At 38.3% G+C, this 24,190-nt stretch overlaps 1 protein-coding gene across 3 annotated transcripts in view; it reads right to left on the bottom strand.

Moving 5' to 3' along the window:
- The window catches only part of MRE11 (MRE11 homolog, double strand break repair nuclease), a 74,622-nt gene that overhangs the window by 38,086 nt on the left and 12,346 nt on the right, over positions 1–24,190 (bottom strand). For all 3 annotated transcript variants that reach the window (XM_043579927.1, XM_043579929.1, XM_043579928.1), the window contains 9 exons: positions 20,127–20,214; positions 19,199–19,340; positions 15,867–15,981; positions 10,988–11,173; positions 9,918–10,089; positions 8,589–8,669; positions 4,761–4,887; positions 1,717–1,817; positions 146–319 (listed from right to left, as the gene is read on the bottom strand). In XM_043579927.1, the coding sequence (XP_043435862.1) occupies positions 146–319; positions 1,717–1,817; positions 4,761–4,887; positions 8,589–8,669; positions 9,918–10,089; positions 10,988–11,173; positions 15,867–15,981; positions 19,199–19,340; positions 20,127–20,214 (1,186 nt within the window). The remainder of the gene's footprint in view (positions 1–145; positions 320–1,716; positions 1,818–4,760; positions 4,888–8,588; positions 8,670–9,917; positions 10,090–10,987; positions 11,174–15,866; positions 15,982–19,198; positions 19,341–20,126; positions 20,215–24,190) is intronic.

The following is a 24,190-nucleotide window of genomic DNA, read 5'->3' as shown; positions in this document are numbered from 1 at the left end:
TTAATTCTCATTTTGCGATCTCAATTTTACAGATGAGGAAACTAAACACATCAGAGAGGTTAAACACTGGTCTATCAGAAAGGAAGTCAGAGGTACTTTTAAGGAGAGAGTATCCAATTAGACTTATCCACCCCAAATGAGTTACCTCTTCGTCGATTTTATCTTCTAAGGCATCAATATGACGTTCTTTAAGAAATCGCTGTGTTTTTTCCAATTGGTATTTCACTAATTCCTCTATGGCATCTTTTTCTTCCTTGTCCACAAATTCTTGTACTGCTTCGCCCATTCCCCTTTCAGTTAGAAGTGAGAGCTGCACATTCTATAAAAGAGGTAAAAACCACTGCCACTGGATGCAGAAATCAGGATCTATTCCTTACCAAATAATTCTATACGAGCAAGAAAAATTATAGTCTAATGTTACCAGGGGAAGAAGACAAAAAAGTTATCTAGTTCTTGAAGGGAAAACAAAACAAAACAATGGGCAGTAATTAAGCCTACTAACAAATATTCAGGGCTAGAAAAAGCCAAGTAAAAACCAGATACAGGAGTAGTGTAAAAGACAGGAAGAAATGCAGAGGCCCTAGTGGTTGGGATAAATGGTCCTGAAATGGTAGCCAATGACTAAGAGACTAGGTTAACCAGTGCAGCAGGCAGAATGATGGCCCCTAAACATGTCCACATCCTAATCTCTGGGACCTGTGAGTACATTATAAGGCAAAGGATAATTGAGCTTACAGATTACTAATCAGCTGGCCATACAATTGGGAGGTTACAGGGACTATGCAAGTGGTCCCAGTGTAATCACGACAGGGGGTGAGAGGGAGATCGAACTGGCAGGAAACGGCCAGAGAAATAGAACATTGCTGGCTTTGGAGGTGGAAGAAGCAGGCGGTGAACCAACAAATGTGGACACCTTTAGAAGCTGGAGAAAATAAGGAAATGGAGTCTCCCCTAGAGTCTCCAAAAAGGAACACACAACCCCGCTAATACCTCGGTTTTAGGCCAGTGAGACTGGTGTCAGATTTTTGACCTACAGAACTCTAAGACAATAAATCTGTGTTAATTTAAATTATTAAGTTTGTGGAGACTTGTTTCAACAGCAATAGGAAACGAATACAGCCAGATCTTAAAGTGACATATACTCATGCCAACAAAAAGTAGCTGCACCGTCCCGTGGCTATATTCCTCGAGTTCTGAAACTACATCCAGATGCGAGAAAAGTAAATCCTGGATTCAGAAACATTCGGTAGAGAAAAGAAGGAAGAACAGAACAACATCAACAACAATAGCCACAATAATAATACCATCAAGCACTGATTTTTCTTAATGTAGAGTAACTATAAATGAGTATAATTCATTCTTACCCTACTTACTTCATAGAGACCTTGTGAGGATCCTCTACGTTTACTTATTTATTTATTTTTGAGTGTTTATTGTTTAGGGAGAGTGAGAGAGAGCGTGTGCAAGGGAGGGGCAGACAGAGAGGGAGACAGAGTATCAAGCAGGCTCTGCTGGCAGCACAGAGCCCAATGTAGGGCTCGAACTCACAAACCACCGTGAGATCATGACCTGAGCCGAAATCAGTAGTTGGGTGCTTAACCGAATGAGCTAACCAGGCGCCCCTCGTTTCAAGTATCAACTATACATGACCCAAATTCAAGTCTGCTATCATAAGATAGCCATTATTCAAAATGTAGACTGTAATTAAGAAATTACCTTTTCCGCAGTTTGAAAATACTGTTTTACAAGGTCTTCTACTCTTAGAGTTGTGCCTTCTGAAGGTTTTGTGATTAACTTCCCAAAGTTGATTTCTTCTCCTAGAAAAAAGAAGTCCGTGGAAAAACAGTAGCTTCCATTACAGTGTTAAAGTACCCAAACTTATGGCAAGTCTGGCTCAGTGGAGGCGGAATGGCCAAACCGTATCAACAATCAGCTTGAGGCATTTTGAGGCAAAAACATGGCATTTCTACTGACAGCTGCAGTCTCCTCCTCAAAGCTTGTATTTTTCCACATCTCCAAGTACTACGTCTCCTACAGCACAGGGTGGTCTTCAGACCTCTGGGGATCTCCAAAACGACTTCAAGGGATGTTCAGGGACAAAACTACTTTCATAACACCGAGATGTTATTTACCTTTCCCACTATATTGACAATTACAAAAGCAATTTTGGGTAAAATCGCCAGTTCCTCTTTACAAACCAAGGCAGCGGCTTGGAACTCTGCAACAGTCACCACCACATACGCACAGCTCAAAACAAAACAAAAAGACAGCCAGTTTCACTCATGAATGTCTTAGATGAAACTATAAAAAATACTGATTTAATTAAATCTCAGCCCTGAGGTATATGTGCCTTTTTAATAGTCTGTGAGACAAATGGGATGTATGCTTACAGCACTTTTGCTGCTTTCTGAAGCAGGATAGTTGTCGCAAAAACAGCAGGGGAAGAATAAAAAGAGTATTGGGTAGGAAGCCAAGAAGCATAGGGTCCAGTATCTACTCTGCTGGTAACTCTTGTCAGGGAAACAAATATTAGCTGTCTGACATACTGGACCTGGCCATGAAAACCCAATGATAAGACAGGATCCCTGCCTGTGAGAACAAATGATTAAAATTAAGATGGGAAGTGCCACATGAGGGAAGAACAGAGAATATGACACACAGGAAAGAAATGAATTATTCTTCTCAGAGAAGGTTGAAAATAACGTGCAAATATCAAATGCAGCTATATCATTTGAATCAAGACCTCCAGAATGAGTAAGATTCACAAGGCAAAACAGGAAAAAGAAAAAAATTTGATGCAGAGGGAAAAATACGTGCAATGGCCCAGAGGGTAAAGAGGCACAAAGTTCAGTGTGCCTCTTGCAAAGTACTAGAGACAAGTAAACAGAAATCGTTTCTAAATTTCAAGACAGAATTAACATCATGACTTCCTAAGTATGAAGTCATGCCACACACTGTGTTAAGACCGTTTACATGCAGTGTGTCTTCTAATCCTTAACCACAGTTCTGTGAGGCAGGCTCACGTACTATCCTGATTTCACAAACAAGAAAATCAACCATCAGATAGGTTATGTACTTTTGTACAATGTCACACACGTAGTTAAGAAGCAGAGCTGACCAAAATAACAAGAAATGCTTTCAATAAAACACACAAAAACGTTGCTTTTTTTAAGTTTATGATTTGAGAGAGAGAGAGAGAGAGAGAGAGAGAGAGAGAGAGAGAGAGAGAGAGAAGGCCAAGCAGGCTCTACACTGTCAGCATAGACCACCATGCAGGGCTCGAACTCACGAATCGACAGAACATGACCTGAGCCGAAATCGAGAGCTGGATGCTTAACTGACTGAGGCACCAAAGTGCCCCTTCTGTTTTGCAATTTATGTTTAAACCAAAAAGGAATCATTAGAATAAAACTGACTATGGATGAAACTCAAGTAACAACATACTATTTCTATATTCTGTATTATTATGATCTCAAGGGACTGATAAGGATGGACAATTAAAGAAAACCATGATCAATAAGCAACTAGTTAAAATTCATAGCATAAGAAAGTATCTGACACAGATTTTTTCCTAAAACAGTGTTTTATGAGTTCCACTTAAATACCTGAACGAGGGGTACCTGGTTGGCTTATTCGGTTAAACATCTAACTCTCGATTTCGGCTCAGGTCATGATCTCATGGTTCATGAGTTTGAGCCCAAAGTCTGGCTACACTGTGGGGCTACGTGCTAACAGCACAGAGCCTGCTTGGGATTCTCTCTCTCTGCCCCTTCCTCCACTCGTGTGTGTGGACTCTCTCTCTCCTCCTCTCTCTCAAAATAAATAAATATCTGAACCAATGTTTCAGGTTGAATTAATAGCATGGAAAATTCGATCACAATTTGACATTGAAAACAGAAGCTCCATTAAAGCTCGGTTAATAAAAACATAAACAGCTTACCTATAAAAAAAAAGATATTTTTCTATAAAAATTCTCTGACTCAATAGCTTTAAGAAGAACCTCTATATTTAACATGATCAGTATTTCTAATGAAGAAGCACTATTTCAGTTGGATGGCCTTTTTTATAAATACATTTAAAATAAGAACAATTAGGGGCATCTGGGTAGCTTTGTTAGTTAAGCATCCAACTCTTGGTTTTGGCTCAGGTCATGATCTCACACGGTTCGTGAGATCAAGCCTCAAGACAGGCAGCATGGAGCCTGCTTGGGATTCTCTCCCCAACCCCCCCCCCCACCCCTCCCATGTTCGCACATGTGCTCGCGCTCTCTCAAAATAAATAAAACGTTTAAAAAAATGCAATTAGTTATTATGAAAATTAATTGGAACTTAATTATGTGGTCATCAGAGACATCAAACACCTCTTATTCCAAGACTCGAGTTGTCCTAAATCCTGTATACTCAAAAGTTGAAATACTTGCGTAAGATTTGAGTATATTCTCTAAACATTAACAATGTATAGTCAATAATGTATACTTTGAGCAATAAATCTCTAAAGTCTGTGTGTACTGTTAGCACTATTTTCACAAACTATGTCTGCAGAGAAAATGTCCCTTTCTTTATTAATATCCACAGGTTTAAAAATGATGGCTATCTAATGTTTAGAAGACAAGAGATTTAATTATTCCAGTGTCAGCTTGCCCAAGATATGAGAAATAATCACAAAAACATTTCCATTAGTTTATAGTTCTTTGACTAAAACTTGATTTTTATACATCCTATAAAAAGCATTTTTTTAATCTGCAAAGGTAACTGGCTTACCTGTGTTTTCCTTTTGTTCTCTGTGCCTGAAAAAATGGATAACATCTTTTGGGTTAGCTACCCGATCCACAAATTTCTGGCTAAAGCGAAGAACACTGAAAGGTTCAAAACCTCCACTATAGTCCACCTGGAAATACAAAGCAAGCTATGAAGGCCTGGAAACAGTTTACCAATTCCATTATTTATGTTGCTGCTTTTAAGGTAGTAAGTTAATGTTCTATAATTCATATTAAAAGATCATGATGGTGTTACACCTTTCATTCTACTGAGGAAATAAAGCTTCAAAGGTTTCTAAGCTTACACAAGACACTTTGCTTGACAGAATCAAGATACAGCAAGAATTCCCACAAGATCTGAAGGAGTTACTCTCCCCAGGATAACACTGAGAGCCTGGGCACCAGGAGTACCATCTGGAAAGGAGGGGAAGTTTCTAAACAGGAATATTTAAATTTTTTTTTTTTTAACGTTTATTTATTTTTGACACAGAGAGACAGAGCATGGACGGGGGAGGGTCAGAGAGACAGAGACACAGAATCTGAAACAGGCTCCAGGCTTTGAGCTGTCAGCACAGAGCCTGACGCAGAGCTCGAACTCACGGACTGCGAGATCATGAACTGAGCCGAAGTCGGCTGCTTAACCGACTGAGCCACCCAGGCGCCCCTAAACAGGAGTATTTAAACTTTCAAAACAGAAAGAAAATTCTCCACTGAAATAAAAGGCTGGCCCTAGATGCATTAGTGAATTGCTATCATCTCAGGGATATACTCTCACACTGAGGAATAAATGCTGGGAAGATCCATGCAGAAACAGAATCAAATGTGTTAGCTTTGAGAAATGATTACCTTTAAAACACAGTATCTGTTTACAACAGTCACTCTCCAGGCAGGCTCTAAGTTAACAAGTTTATGGTCATACTTTCACAAAGAGAAATACATACATCTTTTTCCAAGAGAAATAATCATTTCCCTAAACTAGCTGTTCTAAAAACAGGCTCTGGGAACCAACATTGTGCTGCAAGGCTGGCCTATCCAAACTATTCCCTAACCTCCATCCAATTTATACTCTTCATCACTCTTAGCACTAGCTGGCATTCTGTTCATTTATTTACTACCTATTTTTTATGTCTCTCCTCATACCTCCATCTCCCATAAGCCCCATAAATTAAAAACCTCTTCTATTTTACCATCACTGTGTCCCTCAGCATGCAGAACAGAATGTACTTCCAGTGTTTGTTCACTTAGTCATAAAATTAACATGGGTCCCCTAGTTGATATAACATACATTGGAATATTACATACATAAAAATATTTGTTATTTTGTTTCATGAATTTACTGTGTTTAGGAAAAGGAATGCCAACTTTCTATTTAAGTTTGGTTAGTTCTAATGGTATCAGCAAACATAGATGAGAAACACGAGATCTTCTAACCTGACGAAGAGAACGATGTGGTTCTCCCAAAGCAACTATGTATTATATCACTACCACGTCCATGTTATATAGCAGAAAATGCTAAATGCTCATGCTACAGGGTCGCCCCAAAATTCTTCACACACTTTCTCAATTATACTCCAGCTTAACCTGATTTGTAATCTTCTCCTCTGAAGAGCCACAAAACTTGTTCACTAAGCAAACTTTATTGAGGGGTCCACAGTGTGCTAGGTACTCTGCTAAGGGCCTATTTTTATATCACCATAAAAAAGCATAATCTTGGTTGTCAAGAAATTCACAAGCTGACTGGCAAGACAAACATGTAGATAACTGCCAGCAGAATGTGAATGGTACTAGAACAAGTACGTACAAAGCAGACCGAAGACACAAAGGAAGAAGCATTGCTTCTGAAGGGAGGTCAAGAAAGGCTCCTAGAAGAGGGGAAACGTTAAGTGGATGTTGAAAGAAATGCTATGGAAGGAGAGCAGCACACTCCACACAGCAGGATCAGCAGGGACAAACGTATGAAAGAGGAAAATAAACTCTACTGGACCCAGGGAACGGCAACTTTTAACCTAATATGGCTGGAGCTTAGAAGGTTCTGGCAGAAAAGGAAGGAAGAAGCCAAAGACTTTGGTTTTGACCAGGTCATATAAACCCTTCAATGCCATGCAAGAGTGTAGACTTCTTCCTGTTAGCACTAGGGGACCATTAAGTCCCTTTCAGCAGGAAAGACATGCAAGACTGTGTTTTACAAGGATGATTTTGGCATTAGTGTGAATAGACTAGAGGTGGAGAGAGGGGGAAAACTAATGGCAGAGTCAGGTAGGAGGCTGCAGTTACAGGCCAGATAAGAGAGAATGAAGGCTCAATCTCAGCAATGACAATGGAATAGAAGGCACCAGATTACTTCCTGTGCAAAGGTCAATATGTAATTCATTTAAATTTTGCGAATCTATGAGGTACAAACCTAGGTCATACACTGGTTTGAACCCATACATGCCTGAACCCAGGCATTCTGGCTTCGACTGTTCTCTCTTTACCTTCACACTCTACATCCCAGAGTTTCTCAAATTTTAATGTGCATACAAATCTCTTGGTGATCTTATTAAAACGCAATTCAGCAGCACCTGGCTGGATCAGTTGGCAAAACATGCGACCCTTGATCTTGGGGTCATGAGTTCGAGCCCCACACTGGGGGTAGAGATTCACATAAAAAAATAAAATCTTTAAAAAATGCAATTCAGTGGGTCTGATGTAGGGCTTGAGATTCTGCATTTTTAAGAATTTCCCAGGTGATGTAGTGCTGCTGTTGTGATTATTCCTTGAGTACCTGGGTTTAGGGGGGCTCACGGACCTCAACAAGGAGGTTTAAGCTAGAGGTAAAGATTTGGGAATCATCACTCCATAGGTGGTCATTAAAGCCACATGCCTAGGCTGAAATGGAAGCTCAGAGAGAAGATGGGTCAAACATAACTCGGAGAGAATGCCACAGTGACTCAGTCAGATGAAAACAATCTACTGGCTTTGACAACTGAAGGTCATCTTTCCCACCTGAGATGGTGGGGTGAGAGCCTTGCTTATAGTGGACTGGGGAACAGAATGTTAGATGCACAGTAAGAGCTATGTATTTGGAGGGGTTTGGAAGAAAATAAAGACAGGCAGAGCTAGCTGAAGGGAAAGGCACAGGGACCAAAAAAAAAAAAAAAAAAAAAAAAGAGTTGTTACTTTGTTTATATGATGATAGAAAACGGCAGTAGCTTTACAGGCATAGGAAGCATTTCAATTTCTTAGAATTATTTAATCCTCTCAAATACTTATTCTTTCATCGTATTTATCAAGCATTTGCTGTATGCCAGAACTGTTTGGAGATCTTTGGACACATGAGGTAACAAAATCCACAAAGTTGCACGCTTTCATGGAGCTTACAGCTTTGTAGCTGAGGGCTGAGGACACGTTAATAATCAAAATAATTACATTGTATACAGTAGGTTAGGAGGATGTATTGTGGTAAACAAAGGACAAGGAGACCAGAGTAAGGGAAATCAGGAGTGCTGGTGAGAAGGTATGGGGGTGCCATCTCATTTGGGGGGGCCTCACTGAGCAGACGTAGAGAAGGGTAGTATGTTAGAGTAGGGGACAGCAGGGAGGCCACGGTGTCTGGGATGGAGGATAAAGAGGGAGATAGTAGAAGATAAAGGCAGAGATCTCAGCCAACCTATTAGATAGAACAGATTATTTAGAAAAGGAAACAAGTATCAAACCTATCAGAATCAAACTATGATTAAATCAAATCCTGGTACCTTTATCATTTCTGGTGCAAGCTGGTGATTGCTATTATTATACATATCCTTCTTACTAATTAAAATAATAAAGTTTAATTTATCTAAGTAGGACTTACTCGAAGTCGTATGAGAGGCTTCTCTGGCTGTCGAGAGTTTCCCAGACGTTCTCGCTCAGCATTTTCAAGCATTTCTTTAATCTCAAAATAAAAATACTGTCATGACTTGGGGCAAAGGGACTACTGGCATCTAGCAGGTGGAGGTCAGAGATATTGCTGAAATCCCTACAGTGCAACCTCCCACAACAGAGAATTACTCAGTCTAAGATGTCTCGGCTGACAGACCTGACGTAGGCCTGACCAATCAATCTGTCTTCCACCTCCCAGGGACACATCCATGACCCGAGTCCAACAGAACCACTGGGAAAACCAGGCTCTTTCGGCTGTAGGGACATTGTGAGTCTGTGGGCCACCGCATGGACACGCCCACCTCTTCAGAGTGAAGCGTAAGACAGCTAGCTACCTACAGAGGGGGTGTCATGGGACCAAACACGGAAGCAGACAGAAACTGCAGTCCTGATGGGAGTTTTTAGACTGAATCCTCCCGAATCCAGCATACTCTGCAGTTTTTCAGCTATGGCAGTTACATGCTGCCAGGAATGCTGTGCCACTGGGCGAGTAATCCACCTAAAGTTCGGTTCCTCTTTCTATAAAATGCGGATGGCACAATCTACCCACCTACAGCATTGTTGAGTGGATTAAACGGAAAATGCTGTCACCAGTGCCCAGAATATATAAGCAGCCAATGAATACCAGTGATAATTGTAAGAACTTAGTACCCACAATTAATGTCATTAAGCTGTCAATTTACAGATTATTAAATGCATTCACACCACTTCTGCAGTGGCTCTAGAATGTCTCAGAGGTCCAGGGGTGGCAATCTGCTTGGTAGGTGAGGTATGGTACTTCTGCTGAAGCTACAAGGCACAGAGCAAACACACTTCAAGATTTCATTTGGGGTAGCTTTCAGGGTAGAATGAGATGAGATGAGATGCTAAGGCTCTCTTCATCCTCCATGGTCCCCGCCCCCCCCCCCCCCCAATTCCCCAATCAAAGCCACTGCCTCCTGTCATAAATGAAATGCACAAGTTATCCAGTCAGAATTAAAAGAAAAAAATAAGTGTTTGTTTTTGAGAAGGAGGAATGGAACTGGGAGGGGGTTTAATTAAACAGAGTTTGTCCTACATGTAACAGTCTTCCATCTCAGAGACTAGAAAAAAAAAGTCCTTGATACAACTAAACTCATTCATGGAACAACAGTCGTCCCTTGCAGGCTTCCTGAGAATGTTACAAATATGGCGACTTCCCCATCTCCACTGAAGCATTTAATTAATTGTCAATAATCTTCAACCAAAGCACATCTCATTGACCTTTATCCAGAGAAATTACCTTCTCCAAACAGAAGCTTTGTATGGCCTGGGTTACTTTAGGATTATCTGGGTTAAAAATGTCTGGATGATCGGCCAGAACAATATCCTCCATAAAAAACTGCCGCACTGTGTGGAGAGGAATTTTCTGCATATTCATCTTCCTTCCCTTAACGCGCAGCAAACCAACATGCCTGAAATGAGGAAGGAATCGAAAGCCTTGTCACGCTGTAAATTTTCTCAGGAAAATGTGCACATTAAAACTATCATATTTCTAAGTTTCTACAAAATATTACTTTATAAAATCATACTCTTAAAAAAAATTTTTTTAGCAACTTAATCTTAATGCTGTTATCACAGGACAAATGCTAAACATCCTTCTTCCCCAGAATAAAATCCAGTCATCCCTCCTGTCTGAACAAATATAGTTTAGTTGAGGGAAGACAGACAGACAGTAGATCAAACAAAATGTTACCAGGACTATGATAGTGGTATATATATGTACTACATCTGTGTATATAAGTACACATACATACATAAAATGAACTAGCAGAAGTATGAAGAAAAAAACCCATATATCCTACTACCATATTCTTTAAACCTACTATTACCATCTTAACAATCAAAATCTGAGTGGATTCAAGTGGTGAAATTCATCATAAAAATTGGGCTTAATCAGTGTTAACTACTTTAGCATATAACTAAAGAACTAAAAGAAATGAGATGTGCTATAATATTCCACTTATAACCAAAAAAATCTTAATTAAATGGTGTTAGGTAAATTTGTTTATAAATGGACTTTGGGAAATTAGTAATCATTGTCATAGCACTTTAACTTGAAATTTAATTAGTAAAACCATTAGCCCTGAATATGCCTAATAAGCTGCAAAATCATTAACACCATTGGGAGGCTCTCCTGTTGAACACAGCTTAAGAGCTGGGAAAACAGTAAGACTACACTGAATGGTGAATCTTTGTGAAGAAATCTATCATATAGATAACCATCACTATCTTGAACCTATTAAATGATGATAGTATTATAGCAGGTATTTTTTTATTTGAATTGATTTGGAAAATATAACCATTACTTACTTCTTTACAGCCTCTCCTGGGGAAAGAGAAGTAACCACTGAACTTCCAGGTTGTGATACATAAAAGAGCTGTTGTTCATTTTTGGTTGGAGCTATTTTACACTCATGTTCATGGCCCCAGATAACAAGATCAATGAAGTCATCCAAAAATTGTTCTGGAATGAAGTTAGTATTTCCGTGTTTACTCCTATACCAAGATTTTTAAAAATAAATAAATGTCCAGAGATACAGAGACACTTCACATAAAGTAAATCTACACAGATCTTTCTTTCTCCATTCATCAAAGCCTTGTTACATCTCTTCTATGTGCCAGAAACTATTCAAGAGATTAGGGATGCAAACATAATACCTAATTCCTGCCCTCAAAACGTTTACAAACTTGCAGGGCACAGACAAGTAGGCGCCACAAAAGAGAAAGGGTCAGTTCCACACTGAGAGGCAGATCACGAAAGGCTTTACAGAGGGAAAGTCAGAAAAGCATGAGCTCTCTCAATAATGAAAATGGTAATCAGAAAATAAAGTGAATTAAATCTAAACTTTGTAAAATAAAAAACAAATCTCTAAAAATGTCCAGTCATTTTTTAGCATGTTTTGTTCACTCATAATAATGGGTGTAAGAAAGTTTGTCTTACTTAAGAGATGAATTTATAAATAAATTTCATAATAAATATTATTAAATGAGATATCATATGAAGATTTTTGCAGACTCTGGTTTTATACCTAGATTAGTTGCCTTTATTAAGAGATATGTAAACACCCAAAGAGAGGAAAGACCAGAAGAAAGTTTTCCCAAATACTGACTTCATCATTGGGAATTTAAGTAAAAGTGTTCAAATACTTCAACACAGCATTCGCTTAAGGCAAATCGAAAACTCACCCATTCAACAAGTATTTACTGTGTGCCTACTACGTGCCTAGTGTTCCAGACCTCTTCTAGATACGGAAGACAACAGCAGTGAACAAAGTCCTTGCCCTAGTGAAACAAGCAATAACATAGTATGTATGTGTATGTGCTTGCATACGCACGTATAATTTGTCAGGTAGTGCTAAGTGCTGTAAAGAAAAAGGGAAAAGTGACACACAACAGGAATGCTACTATGTGCAAGGTGGTCAGGACAGGCCACTTAGCCAGGTGACACAAGGGCAGAGAACTATGATGAGGGATCAAGTGTAAGAGGAACGGAAAAAAAAAACAAAACAAAACTGTAAGCGAGGGAGGAAAGCCCTCGGGAGAGGGCTGAGTCCTGGGCAGAGAGTCACAGAGCACATGACAGAGGTATCGAGGTGGGAATGTGTTCAGTGAGTTTAAGGACAGCAGGGAGCGGGGAGTGGCTGAGCAGAATGAAAAGCAGGAAGGGAAATCAGAACAGCAGCAGGCTTGTATATCTAAGAATGTTTTTGTGTAAAAAACACATATCTAGGGAATATTATCACAGTTACTGAGGGAAATCAGGAAGGAAGGGAAAAGCAGGAAGGGAAATCAGAGCAGCAGCAGGCTTGTATATCTAAGAATGTTTTTGTGTAAAAAACACATATCTAGGGAACATTATCACAGTTACTGGAGAAACAAAGCATAACTCAAATATTGTATGATACAATCGTGCCTTCACAGAGCACCAACTCTTGCATGCAGAGGGAAGATTATGCCTGTGGGCTGACTCTGTGACTTCCATCTGACTTTTGACTTAGAAGTCGATCAAAACAGCCTTGTGGAAATATATTATATGACAAAGTGCTCTTCTGCTTTCCTTCTTTCGCAGCCAGAAAAACAAACAGGCCCAAGTATAGAAAAACAAATGGGAAATAAAGTCATGATCTCACAGTTGTGAGATTAAGCCCTGCGTCTGGCCTCATGCTGGGCTTGGAGCCTGCTTAAGATACTCTCTCAATTCCTCCCTGGCTTGCACGTGGACTAGTGCTCTCTAGAAAACAATGAAGTACTTAAGAATGCAGAGGGTGACAAATGCATCTAACAGTACTACAAAAGAATTGCACAGTTATGTTAAAGTGGGAGGGAGAAAAAGGAGCTGGCCTAAGTAACCTTGGAGGTGGTGTTTTGTGTCCCTAAAGTTTATTTTGAAAGAGAGACAGACAGAAAGAACACTAGCAAGGGAGGGACAGAGGATCCGAAGAGGGCTGTGTGCTGTCAGCAGAGAGCCTGATGTGGAGCTTAAACTTACAAACCAGGAGATCGTGACCTGAGCCAAAGTCAGACACTTAACTGACTGAGCCTCCCAGTTGCCCCTAGAGGTGGTGTTTTGACTAGATATAGTGAGGCTAAAAACAAAAATCACTTACATAAACACTGTATACTAGTTGGTAAATTTGTTTCTCACGGGGTACAGGTCAGCAATTTTAAAAAATTACCTTATATGTCAACCAAGATTGAAAAAATAAGTAAATATACTATAGATAAAATGATCCAGGTTTCTGTTAGAGAAAGAACTCCCAAATAAGAAAAGGGAGAAGACACCCCCTCTGCCCCTCTGCCCTGCTCCCACTCTCTCTCTAAAATAAAAAAGAAAAGAAAAGAAAAATTTAAAAAATGGGGCACCTGGGTGGCTCAGTCAGTTGATCATCTGACTCTTGATTTCAGCTCAGGTCTTGATCCCAGGGTTGTGGAACTGAGCCCCATTTCGGTGTCTGTGCTGGGCATGGAGTCTGCTTAAGATTCTCTCTCTCCCTCTACCCCTCTCCCCTGTTCAAACTCTCTCTCACTAAAAGAAAAAGAAAAAAAAAAAAGAAAAGGGAGAAGAAGAAAATGAACCCTGTAGGGCTGGATTAGAGTAAGTATGAATTCATGCTTGTGTTTGTGTGTGTGTGTGTGTGTGTGTGTGTAACACATATGTCAATACACAAATATAGATGTGTATGCATGGGTTAGGACATATGCACATATTTCCTTAACTCTGATTACTGAGGGCTAAGACAGCCCCAGTAGCAGTAAGCACACCTAGTGGCCATATCTGGGTTTCTAAATACTCTTCTCCAATAAAAGCAATCAGGGCTCCTTGGAGAAGTGGTTGATTCCAGGGCTAGGGCAGAAAAACACAAGATGAGGCAGAAGCATCTTGTGGTAGTAAAAAATAAGTAAATGTACTTATTAGTTAAGGAAGTTTAAAGTTAAGGAAGTTAAAGAAGATTAAATAATACATAAATGCATAAAGAAAGAAGAAGGCATGCTGAAAGGACACAGAAGCTAATATAAAAAAACTCCCAATGGTCAAAGCTGGAAGAATTTGAGCAACAACAAAAAAACTGGATAGTACTGGATTATAACTCAAAGGATAAAATAAATACCCTTGAGTCCGTAACAACATAAATAAAAAAACGAATAAACGAGAGAGAAGCAACAAATTTTCCTTACAGAAGACTTTCAATGAATAAATGCAGACAGAATGAGGGGAATTAAAAAATAACACAACATCATAGTATGCATTGCTAGAAACAAGATTCACCAATGGATGCTAGAATTAGCGGGCAAAATTTTAAGGCAAAACAGGATATTCACACAGCCTCAAAGTATTTTTACCAACCTATTAATTACAGAATGGAAAATGGGATCTTGACAATGGTGAAACCTGGAGCAGACCACCTTCATCAAATGATCACTGTGAACATCACCAGCAACTGGCCATTACCAACCCCAATGCTGCCATTCCATCTCACATTCTGATTGCAGCTCTTGGAATCAATCACTTATGATTTCTCCTCCCGATTTTTCCCTACTTTGGGAAAGTATAAAGTGTAGCAGAACTGGGAAACCCTAAGCAAGAGAAGGAGCACACTCCCAAGTGGTGCAAAGTTCTACGGAGACCACACTTACTACAGCTCCGGCCTGCTCCTCCTTCAAAGCTGTTTCTTTCAGAATGTACGTAAGGCAACGCAAGGCTGCCTCCTAAAGCCCTCCTTTCACTGAGAACTTAGTGGGTTCAAGTGCCAGGGATCCTGCACTCAATAAATACCTGTTCAGTAAGTAATAAATTACACAATCAGGCCCAAATCCCTTTGGATTCTTCCTTGATAACGTCTCAGGTCTGTCCCTTCCACATCATCTTCACGCCCATCACTACCATCATTTCACACTATTTTATCTGTGGTCACATAATAAGCCTTGCATCAAGTCTTCCTCCCTTTCCATCAATCCTGCACCCTACCAACAGATTCAACTTCTTCAAAATACTAGCAAAAGAAAACTGATCTAGCTATATTTAATATATTCCAGAAAAACACCTGCATACATGCACCAGGAGATGCATGTAAGAGTAGTCATAACAAAAAGGTTTAAGAAAGCAAGACTCTGGAAGTAACACAGAATATTCACTAACACGTGAAAAAGTAGAACTGTACATACCAGTGAAAATTAATTACACTTTTAAGCATCAAAATGGATGAATCTTAGTAATGTAATGTGGAACACACTAAGCCAGCTGCAAAATATACAGCAGGGCTCCAGTTACACCAAACCAAATAAAATACTCATTGTGGACAGATATACACAATTAAACAATAAGGAAAAGCAATGGATTTGATTAAATACAAATTAAAAATAGTGCTTCCTTTTGGAGTATGTGGAAAGATATGGGGTCAGAGAAGGGCATGGGTTAATGCACTGGTAGTGTTCTACTTGAATTTAAGATTATTTGATTTTATGGTTATTCTTGCACATGTCATATTCTTTACAGATAATATATATTGGAACCGATTTCACAATGCAGTCATACGAAGCACAGTTAAGTTCTGCATGCTCCTTTAACGACAACTTTCAAAGAATAAGGAACATTTTATGGAAACTGGGAAGCTTGGAAACAGAGATTTAAGGAACCTCCATACTTGACTCAAAATTTTAAAAAGAAGTTTTTTTCAAAAAATTCGTTTACCTGTTCTGATGAATCACAAATAAGTTAAACCAAGAGTTCTCATCTTCTTTTGGTCTCAACATTGTTACCTTTTTATTGACAAACATTCGATAGAGCCTTTCATCTGGAATGGACCCTGAAATAGACGTTATTTTAATAACTGGTTTCTTACTTAGTTTTCAAAAAAGAATGTTTCACTTCTAAATTTTGTGCTTCTCTAAGTATTTCAATGTTCTTATTAGAGATTAATTTGAAATGTATCATTATTTACAAATGAGTATGTTCCAGGTTCTCACATGACAGCTGCTAAGAAGATACATGTATTAAAAACATGTTTCCCAGGGCGCTTGGGTGGCTCAGTCAGTGGGGCATCCGACTCTTGGTTTCGGCTCAGGTCATGGTTCATGAGTTCGAGCCCCGCACTGGGCTCTCTGCTGTCAGCACAGAGCCCGCTTTCTCCCATGCTCTCTCTCTCTCTCAAAAATAAACAAACATTTTGGAGAAAAAAAAAAAAATTTTGCATGTCAGGCATACATACCTTCAAAATCTGGAAAATACAGAATAAAAATTTGAGTTTTCTATGCTTAAATTCTTATTAAAATTTCTAATAATATTGTTTTCCACCATCCCTTTATTATACATACTTTTGACCTAACATATACATTATAAAATACAGACATCAAAAAGGATGAAATAAAAAAATAAATGTATTTAAAAATAATCTTATATATTGGGTTTTTTTAAACCTTTAAAAAAAAATGTTTAGTTTTGAGACAGAGAGATAGAGAGTGAGCAGGGGAGGGGCAGAGAAAAACAGGGACAGAATCCACACTGTCAGTGCAGAGCCTGATGTGGGGCTCAAACTCATGAACTGTGAGATCATGACCTGAACCAAAATCAAGAATTAGCCGTTTAACAGACTGAGCCACCGATGCTTAGTCCTTACCCAGCCCCCTTATATATTGTTTTTAAATAAAGATATTATGCTTTTTAAGAATATAATGACTTTTAAATAATTCTTCTTGTACCCTAAAGGATCACCTTAGTCTAATGGAAGCAGCCAAAAAAAACCAAGTAAACACACAAATTACACTTTTGAATACTGTAAAAGGGACAAAAGATGCTAAGTGGCGAGTATCAGTGAGGGGACAAGTTGCTGCTTTATGCAGTCATTAGGGAAGGCCTTGGAAGAAAAGCCAACAATGCAGAAATGTAAGAACTAGAAGTCTAGCTTCTTAAAGAGAATTTCTAGAGTGTGACCAATGGAACAGATGGTGCAATGTAGAACATATAAACTGGAAACAAAAAAGTCATGGCATACAAAGCCCAAGGCATCAGAAGGTTGACTGATCTACTTAGGTGTTGAAGCTCTGAGAACACAGACACAATTTGAAGGTAAGTAGGTGAAAAATTTGAGGGAAAGGACAGGGCAGTCTAGCCAGCTGGCAATTAGCTTCAAGGGGACAGGGTGTCTGCAGATAGGAAAGAAATAGCAAGCAGGGAGAAGGGAGGACAGTGATCCCTCACACTCCACCCTAAGACCTGTTAAGAAGCCTGTGAGAAGTGAGTGGGAAGCAGAGCCTTAGGGACTAGCTTCCTATAAGTCGGAGTGGAGGTAACATGCAGAGAAGAAACTGATGATAGGAGGGAATTTGCTAAGTATAGAGTTCTAGTGTGTAGAGAGAAGGATTGGGGTGTGTGTGTGTGTGTGTGTGTGTGTGTGTGGTCCAGTTAAGAAGAGAACAGGATGGAATGAGACTCTGGGAGAAAATGGAGACTGAGGGGTATTCCAGGGGGTGCCTGAGGCATAACAGGATCTTAGTCTGAAAGTAGGAGGATCAGTGATTTTCTGCAGATATGACCCCTAACACTGCAGTGATTAAAATACCTGTTAGTAGCTTTTTAAAAAGTGTATTTCACTTCCTGCTCTATCACCTGGGAAATCAGACATAATACTTTGATCTCATTTTCCATCTCTCTACAGATAACCATGATGCTTTTCTACTTTTTAGAAATTATGAAAACTGGACAAAGACTGTAAGCGCCCTAGAGAAAGTATTTAAATAAACCATCCATCATAATTATACTTTTAAAAACATATTCGAAGAGAATTAAGTAAATAAGGTCTTCTAAGGCTTCTATTATACTAAACTCACTCAAAAAATAATAAAAACTATGCAAAGGTTACAGTGTGAAATTTCTCATTTCTCTCAGGATACTACTTTCAGGTTGATTTAACATAGAATATAATTTTTATAACTCTATACACAATAAAACTACTAAAGCTATTGCATTCATAAAACAAAATATCAACCTGAACTTAATCCAAGGAAGACTCAACAAATAGACTTTGAATGCAGTCTAAAAATATTCTTTGATCTTTTGTTCATATGGCTACAAGCCTAGCAAAAAGGCTTTTTTTTTTACCTACTGGACACTAAATAAATTGAGGACAGTCAAGTTGATAAAGCAAATTTTCTGAGCATTATAGATGACAGATCTGAACTAGCACTGTCTAACAAAAACATAATGTGAGCCACTAAAGCAGGCCAAATACAGAATTTAAAATTTTCTAGTAACCACATTAAAACAAGTAAAAAGAGACAGGTAAAATTAATTTTAATGTATTTTATTTAACCTAGTATATTAATAAGGTACTTTACTTTTTTTCTAAGTCTTTGAAATCTGATGTGATTTTTGTATTTATAGTATACCTCAACGCAGACCAGCCCCATTTCAAGTGCTCCATATCTACCTGAGGCTGGTACTTACTGTACTAGACAGCGAAGCTTCAGACATTTCAAAGACTTCCAAGATACCAAAATGCAGTTTTTCTTTTTCTTAATGTTTATTTATTTTTGAGAGACAGAGAATGAGCATGAGGGGAGAGAGGCAGAGAGAAGGAGACCGAGGATCAAAGCAGGCTCTGCACTCACAGCTTTGGTGGGGCTTGAATTAATGAACTGTGAGATCATGACCTGAGCCAAAATCAAGACTCGGCCACTTAGAGCTACCCAGGCACCCCTAAAATGCAGTTTTTCTAATTACTCTACAATTCTAACATTCAGGATTCTATATCTGAGTCTAAAAGAAAGAAAAAATAAACGATAGTAAAAGAAAACATTTTTTTTTAATCAAAACCTCCAATGAAAGAAGTATCAAGGGCTAATGGTCTTACTAAACACTAAAAAATTCTACTAAAATCTTCTATCATTTTTTATGGTCACACATAAGGAATAATTAGATTTGCCTCACTCTTTCCCAAACAGCAAGAAAGTTCATTCCAGAATGTGATTTCCCAGTTGCTTAAACAATTATGTATTGTCATAAACAGTAAAATAAAACCATCTTACCTAAGCCATATAAAGCAATTTTGGAGCTTCCTTTTTGGAGCAAAACTGGACTAATGTCTATCTTCTCCACAGACACTGAACGTCCAAAGTGATTTACAAATCCAGCACAGCTTAGTATGTCCAGGGCACACAGGGCATCTGCCTACGTTGAATGTTTTCAAAGAATATTAATGTATATATCTAAAAATAAGTAATCTCCATCATATTACCTATTAAAAGTATATTCCATATACCACTTACTAAAACATAGATCAGGACAGTGTCTTCTCAAAATAAAATTACAATAGTGAAAGTATTTGCTATGTTTCTTCAATTACAAATGACCTACTGCACCTGGAACCACATGCTAAATGCCACGTTAACATTTCATCAAAACTTAGGATGTCCCGGCCACCAAAAAATAAAAACCAGCCATGAAATGAGTGCTTTGTAATATTAAGCTGACCTCTTAAGCCATGGGGGGAAGAAAACTAGGTAAGTAGTGATTTATGGTGTTCATGATCGGATAAAACAAAAAGATATTTCAAGTGTAGGACCTTTATAAGGTCCTTCCATATCAAACAGGTAATAAGATGATCTAATTTAGATTTAGAACTGTCCATTAAAAATCATTTTCTACAGGTGAAATTTTGAAATGAGAGACACAAAAGCACCAGGTAAACTGTAAAGCCTCATACAAATGTTAGGTATTTATCCTTACTTCGAGTTACTTATTGTCAACCTCAGCACTAATGAAATAAAAGCACACCTCACACACCAACTACTATTACAGATTTTTAAAAATTATCTAAAAAGCAATATAAAAGACTACGTGAATGATACAAAGTCAACTTGACTTTCTGAGTCAACTGACGAAAAATTTCTGGAAAGGACAAGAATGCCTTCCACAAACTAAAGTGACAACAAACTGTAAGAACCCAGTAAGTACCCCTGTGGGATCATCATGATTGCCATGAATACTGAACACTGGAATCGAAATGTTGAGATTGTCATCTTGGTAGTTCACCCACGGAAACCTTAAAAAAACAACAACAAAAACACAAAGTTAATATTTCCATAAAAGACAAAAGCTATTTTCCACAATACCCTCCTTTAAAAAATTAATACAATTTATGGGCAAACTGGATAAGTTGGCAGAAGACCACTAGTTTGGAGCTTTAAAGGAATACAATGACAGGCAACAATTCATTCCAAGTTTGAAGTGCTTCAAAGTACTACACTTTAAAGAAAACACTGTAGTATAATGTGCTTGTGAATTGTACGAAAGAGAAGGATATCTGACTAATGGCAAGTAAAGAGGCTTTCAAATTTTTAAAGGCCTTTGTATAAGAAGAGAGGGGAGGAAACACATCCATTTTGGAATCCAAGCTTCAAAATTCCAGCTCTATCACTTACTACTTGTGCAATTTAAGTGTCCCACCCACGGGGCTCCTGGATGGCTCGGCTGGTTGAGTGTCGACTCTTGGTTTTGGCTCAGGTCATGATCTCTCAGTTTGTGATTTTGAGCCCGCATCAGGCTCTGCTCTGACAGTGTGGAGCCCATTTGTGATTCTCTCTCTCTCTCTCTCTCTCTCTCTCTCTCTCTCTCTCTCTCTCCCTCTCTCTCTGCCCCTCCCTGCTCTCAAAAAACAAAAAATAAAAAGTCTCCCACCCACTCCTGCCCCTGGAGTCAGCTAGCTCCTCCTCTCAGAGGCAGATGCCATTAGAAACTTCATAGTGTTATCTCTGCAAAAATATCTTATACCTTCATAGCAAATAAATGGCATCTTCTCCCTTCTTATACAAATAGTAGTGTAATACAGATTTCTGCACCCTGCTTTTTCATTTAATATGTTTTAGAAATCATTCTACATCAGTACATAAAGAGCTTCCTTGTGCATTCTCTAGTGGGACAGTACACCATCGAATGGGCTATCAGAATGTGTTTAAGTAGTTACCTACCAATGGACATTTAGACCATTTCCAGTGTTTTTGCTTTACAAATAATGCTACAGTGAGTACTCTTGTACCAAGTTGCCCTTGTGCAAATATAAGAAAATATCCAGAAGGGTATTTAGTCAAAGGACAAGAATGAATTTGTAAATTTCGAAATACTTCCAATTTCTGTCTATAGAAGTTGGACAAATTTACACACACTACAACAGCAATGCATGAGAGACAACTTTTCCCTTTATTCCATCAACATAAGCTATCAAGTTTTTAAATCTATGCCAGCAGTCGGGGTGCCTGGGTGGCTCAGTCGGTTGTGTCGGACTTTGGCTCAGGTCATGATCTTGCAGCTCATGGGTATGAGCCTGCATTGGGCTCTGTGAGGACACTGAGAGCCTGGAGCCTAGCTTCGGATCGGATTTTGTGTCTCCCTCTCTCTCTGCACGCCCCCCCCCCCCACCCCGCTGCTCACTCTCTCTCTCTAATTAAAATAAACTTAAAAAGAAAATAAACCTATGCCAAGGGTTCTAAACCCTAGCGGTATGTTAGAATTATCTAGGAATCTTTTAAGATCTATCAATGCCCATGACACAGAGAGTAACTGGCCTACAGATTGTCATCATTTTTTTTTTTTTTGAAAGATTTCTAGGTAACTACAATGTGCCCCTGGAATTGAGAATCACTGATCTATGCCAATCTGACAAGAGAAAAATATCTCAGCAGAGCTTAACTTAGTATCTTTCTTATGAATGGACTCCATTTTGTATTTTTCATATTCTTTTAATATGTCCAAGTGTCACTTTATGTTTTCTGTGAACTATGTCTGTATTTTTCACATATGTTTTTATTAACTCTTGGATTTTTTAATCGGCTCAAAAGAACTATTTATTTATTGGGGAAATTAGACCTTAATTTGCAATTCATTGCAAATATTCTCCCTACCTTAACTCTCACTGACTTTTGACTCTGTTCTAGGCAGTATTTGCCCTGCAGAAATTTACTTTTACAAAGACTAACATCAATTTTACTTTTATGGATTCTCAGCTTGTATCATACACAGAAAAGCCTTTCCCATATCTACATTTTTAAAAAATGTCTAATAGTTTCTTCTAGTATACTTATTGAATAATCCATACTTTCCCTAGAGATATGACACCACCTTCTCCAAATATTAAATTCCTACATGTACTGAGTCTATTTCTGGATCTCTTTACTCTTTCACTTTCCTGCTTACCAATTCATGAGTCATATTACATTTTTAGTTATTGAGGCATTATATTTTTTCTAACTTTATTACGAAATAATTGACAGAGCATTGCAGAACTTTAAGCTATACAATGTATTATTTGAAACACTTATACTGCAAAATAACCGCTACAGCTTGGCTAACACTTGCATCACACTCATTTTGTGTGTGTGTGATGAGATTATTTGAAATGTACTCAGAAACTTTCAAGTATAAAATAAAATATCACCAACTATAAGCACTATGCTGTACATCAGATCCTTAGAACTTACTCATCTTGTAACTACAACTTAATACTCTGATCAACATCTATCCTTCCCTCAAGTCCTGGCTCTGGATAACCACCATTTTAGACTGTTCCCGAGTTCAGCTTTGTTAGATTCTACATGCTAAGTGATGTTACACAGTATTTTTCTTTGTGTGACTTATTTAATAGCGTAATGCCCTCAAATTCCATCGATGCTGCAAATGGCAAGATGTTCTTTCTCATGGTTGAATAGTATTTCATATTCATATTACACACCACATCATCTTAATCCATCTTTATCCATTCATCCACGGAGAGGCGCTTAGGTTGTTTCTGTATCTTGGCTGTTGTGAATAACGCTACAACAAACTCAGGAATGCAGATTACCTGAGAGCCTGTTCATTTCATTTCAATGCATATCCAGAAGGATTGCTTAATCATATAGTAGTTCTATTTTTTTAACTTTTTGAGGGTCCTCTATACTGCTTTCTATACTGGCTAAGTCAATTTACATTCCCACCAGCAGTGTATACAAGGGTTCCCTTTTCTCCACATCCTCCTCAACATTTGTTCTTATTTTTTTGATGATAGCCAAGTGTGAGGTGATATCTCATTGTGGTTTTAATTTGCATTTCCCTGATGACTAGTGACTTCGAGCACCTTTTCATATACCTGTTGGGTCATTTGTATGTCTTCAGAAAAATGTCTTTGGTTTCTTTACTTATTTTTAATTGGATTGGATTTTTGGTCTTCTTTTGATTTTGTTTTTGGTATTGAGTTATAGAAGTTCTTTACATATTTTAGATGTTAACATCTCATCAGATGTATGACTTAGAAATATTTTCTCCCATCCCGCAGGTTCCCTTTTCATTCTGTTGATGGTTGCCTTCACTATGCAGAAGCTTTTTAATTTGACATAGTTCCACTTGTTTATTTTTCCTTCTGTTTTCAAAGCCAAAAAAAAAAAAAAAATCACTGCCAAGAATGATGTCAAGGAGCTTACTCCCCATGCTTTCTTCTAGGAGTTAGACAATTTCAGGTCTCACATTCAAGTCTTTATCCATTTCAAGTTGATTTTTGTGTATGGTATAAAGGGGACAGCTTCATTCTTTTGTATGTGGCTGTCCAGTTTTCCCCAATACCATTTATTGAAGAGACTCTTCTTTCCCCCATTGTATATTCTTGGCTCCTTTGTCATAAATTAATTGACCAAACATGCATGGGTTTATTTCTGTACTCTCTATTCTGTTCTACTAACCTAGATGTCTTATTTTTATGCCCAAACCACATTGTTTTGATTACTATAGTTTTGTAATATAGTTTGAAATCAGCAAGGGTGATGCCTCCACCTTCGTCTTTCTTTCTTAAGACTGCTTTGGATATTTTGGGTCTTTTGTGGTTCCATACAAATTTTAGGATTGTTTTTTCTATTTCTATGGAAAAAACCATTAGAATTTTGATAGGGGTTACACTGAATCTATAGATCACTTTGGGTAATAGGGACAGCTTAACAATATTCATTCTTCTTATGCACCAGCACAGAATATCTCTCTATTTTTTGTGTCTTCAG

The sequence above is a fragment of the Prionailurus bengalensis genome, chromosome D1 (genome assembly GCF_016509475.1).
Source record: "Prionailurus bengalensis isolate Pbe53 chromosome D1, Fcat_Pben_1.1_paternal_pri, whole genome shotgun sequence".
Taxonomy (NCBI): Eukaryota; Metazoa; Chordata; class Mammalia; order Carnivora; family Felidae; genus Prionailurus; species Prionailurus bengalensis.
This window is presented reverse-complemented; position numbering and strand designations above follow the sequence as displayed.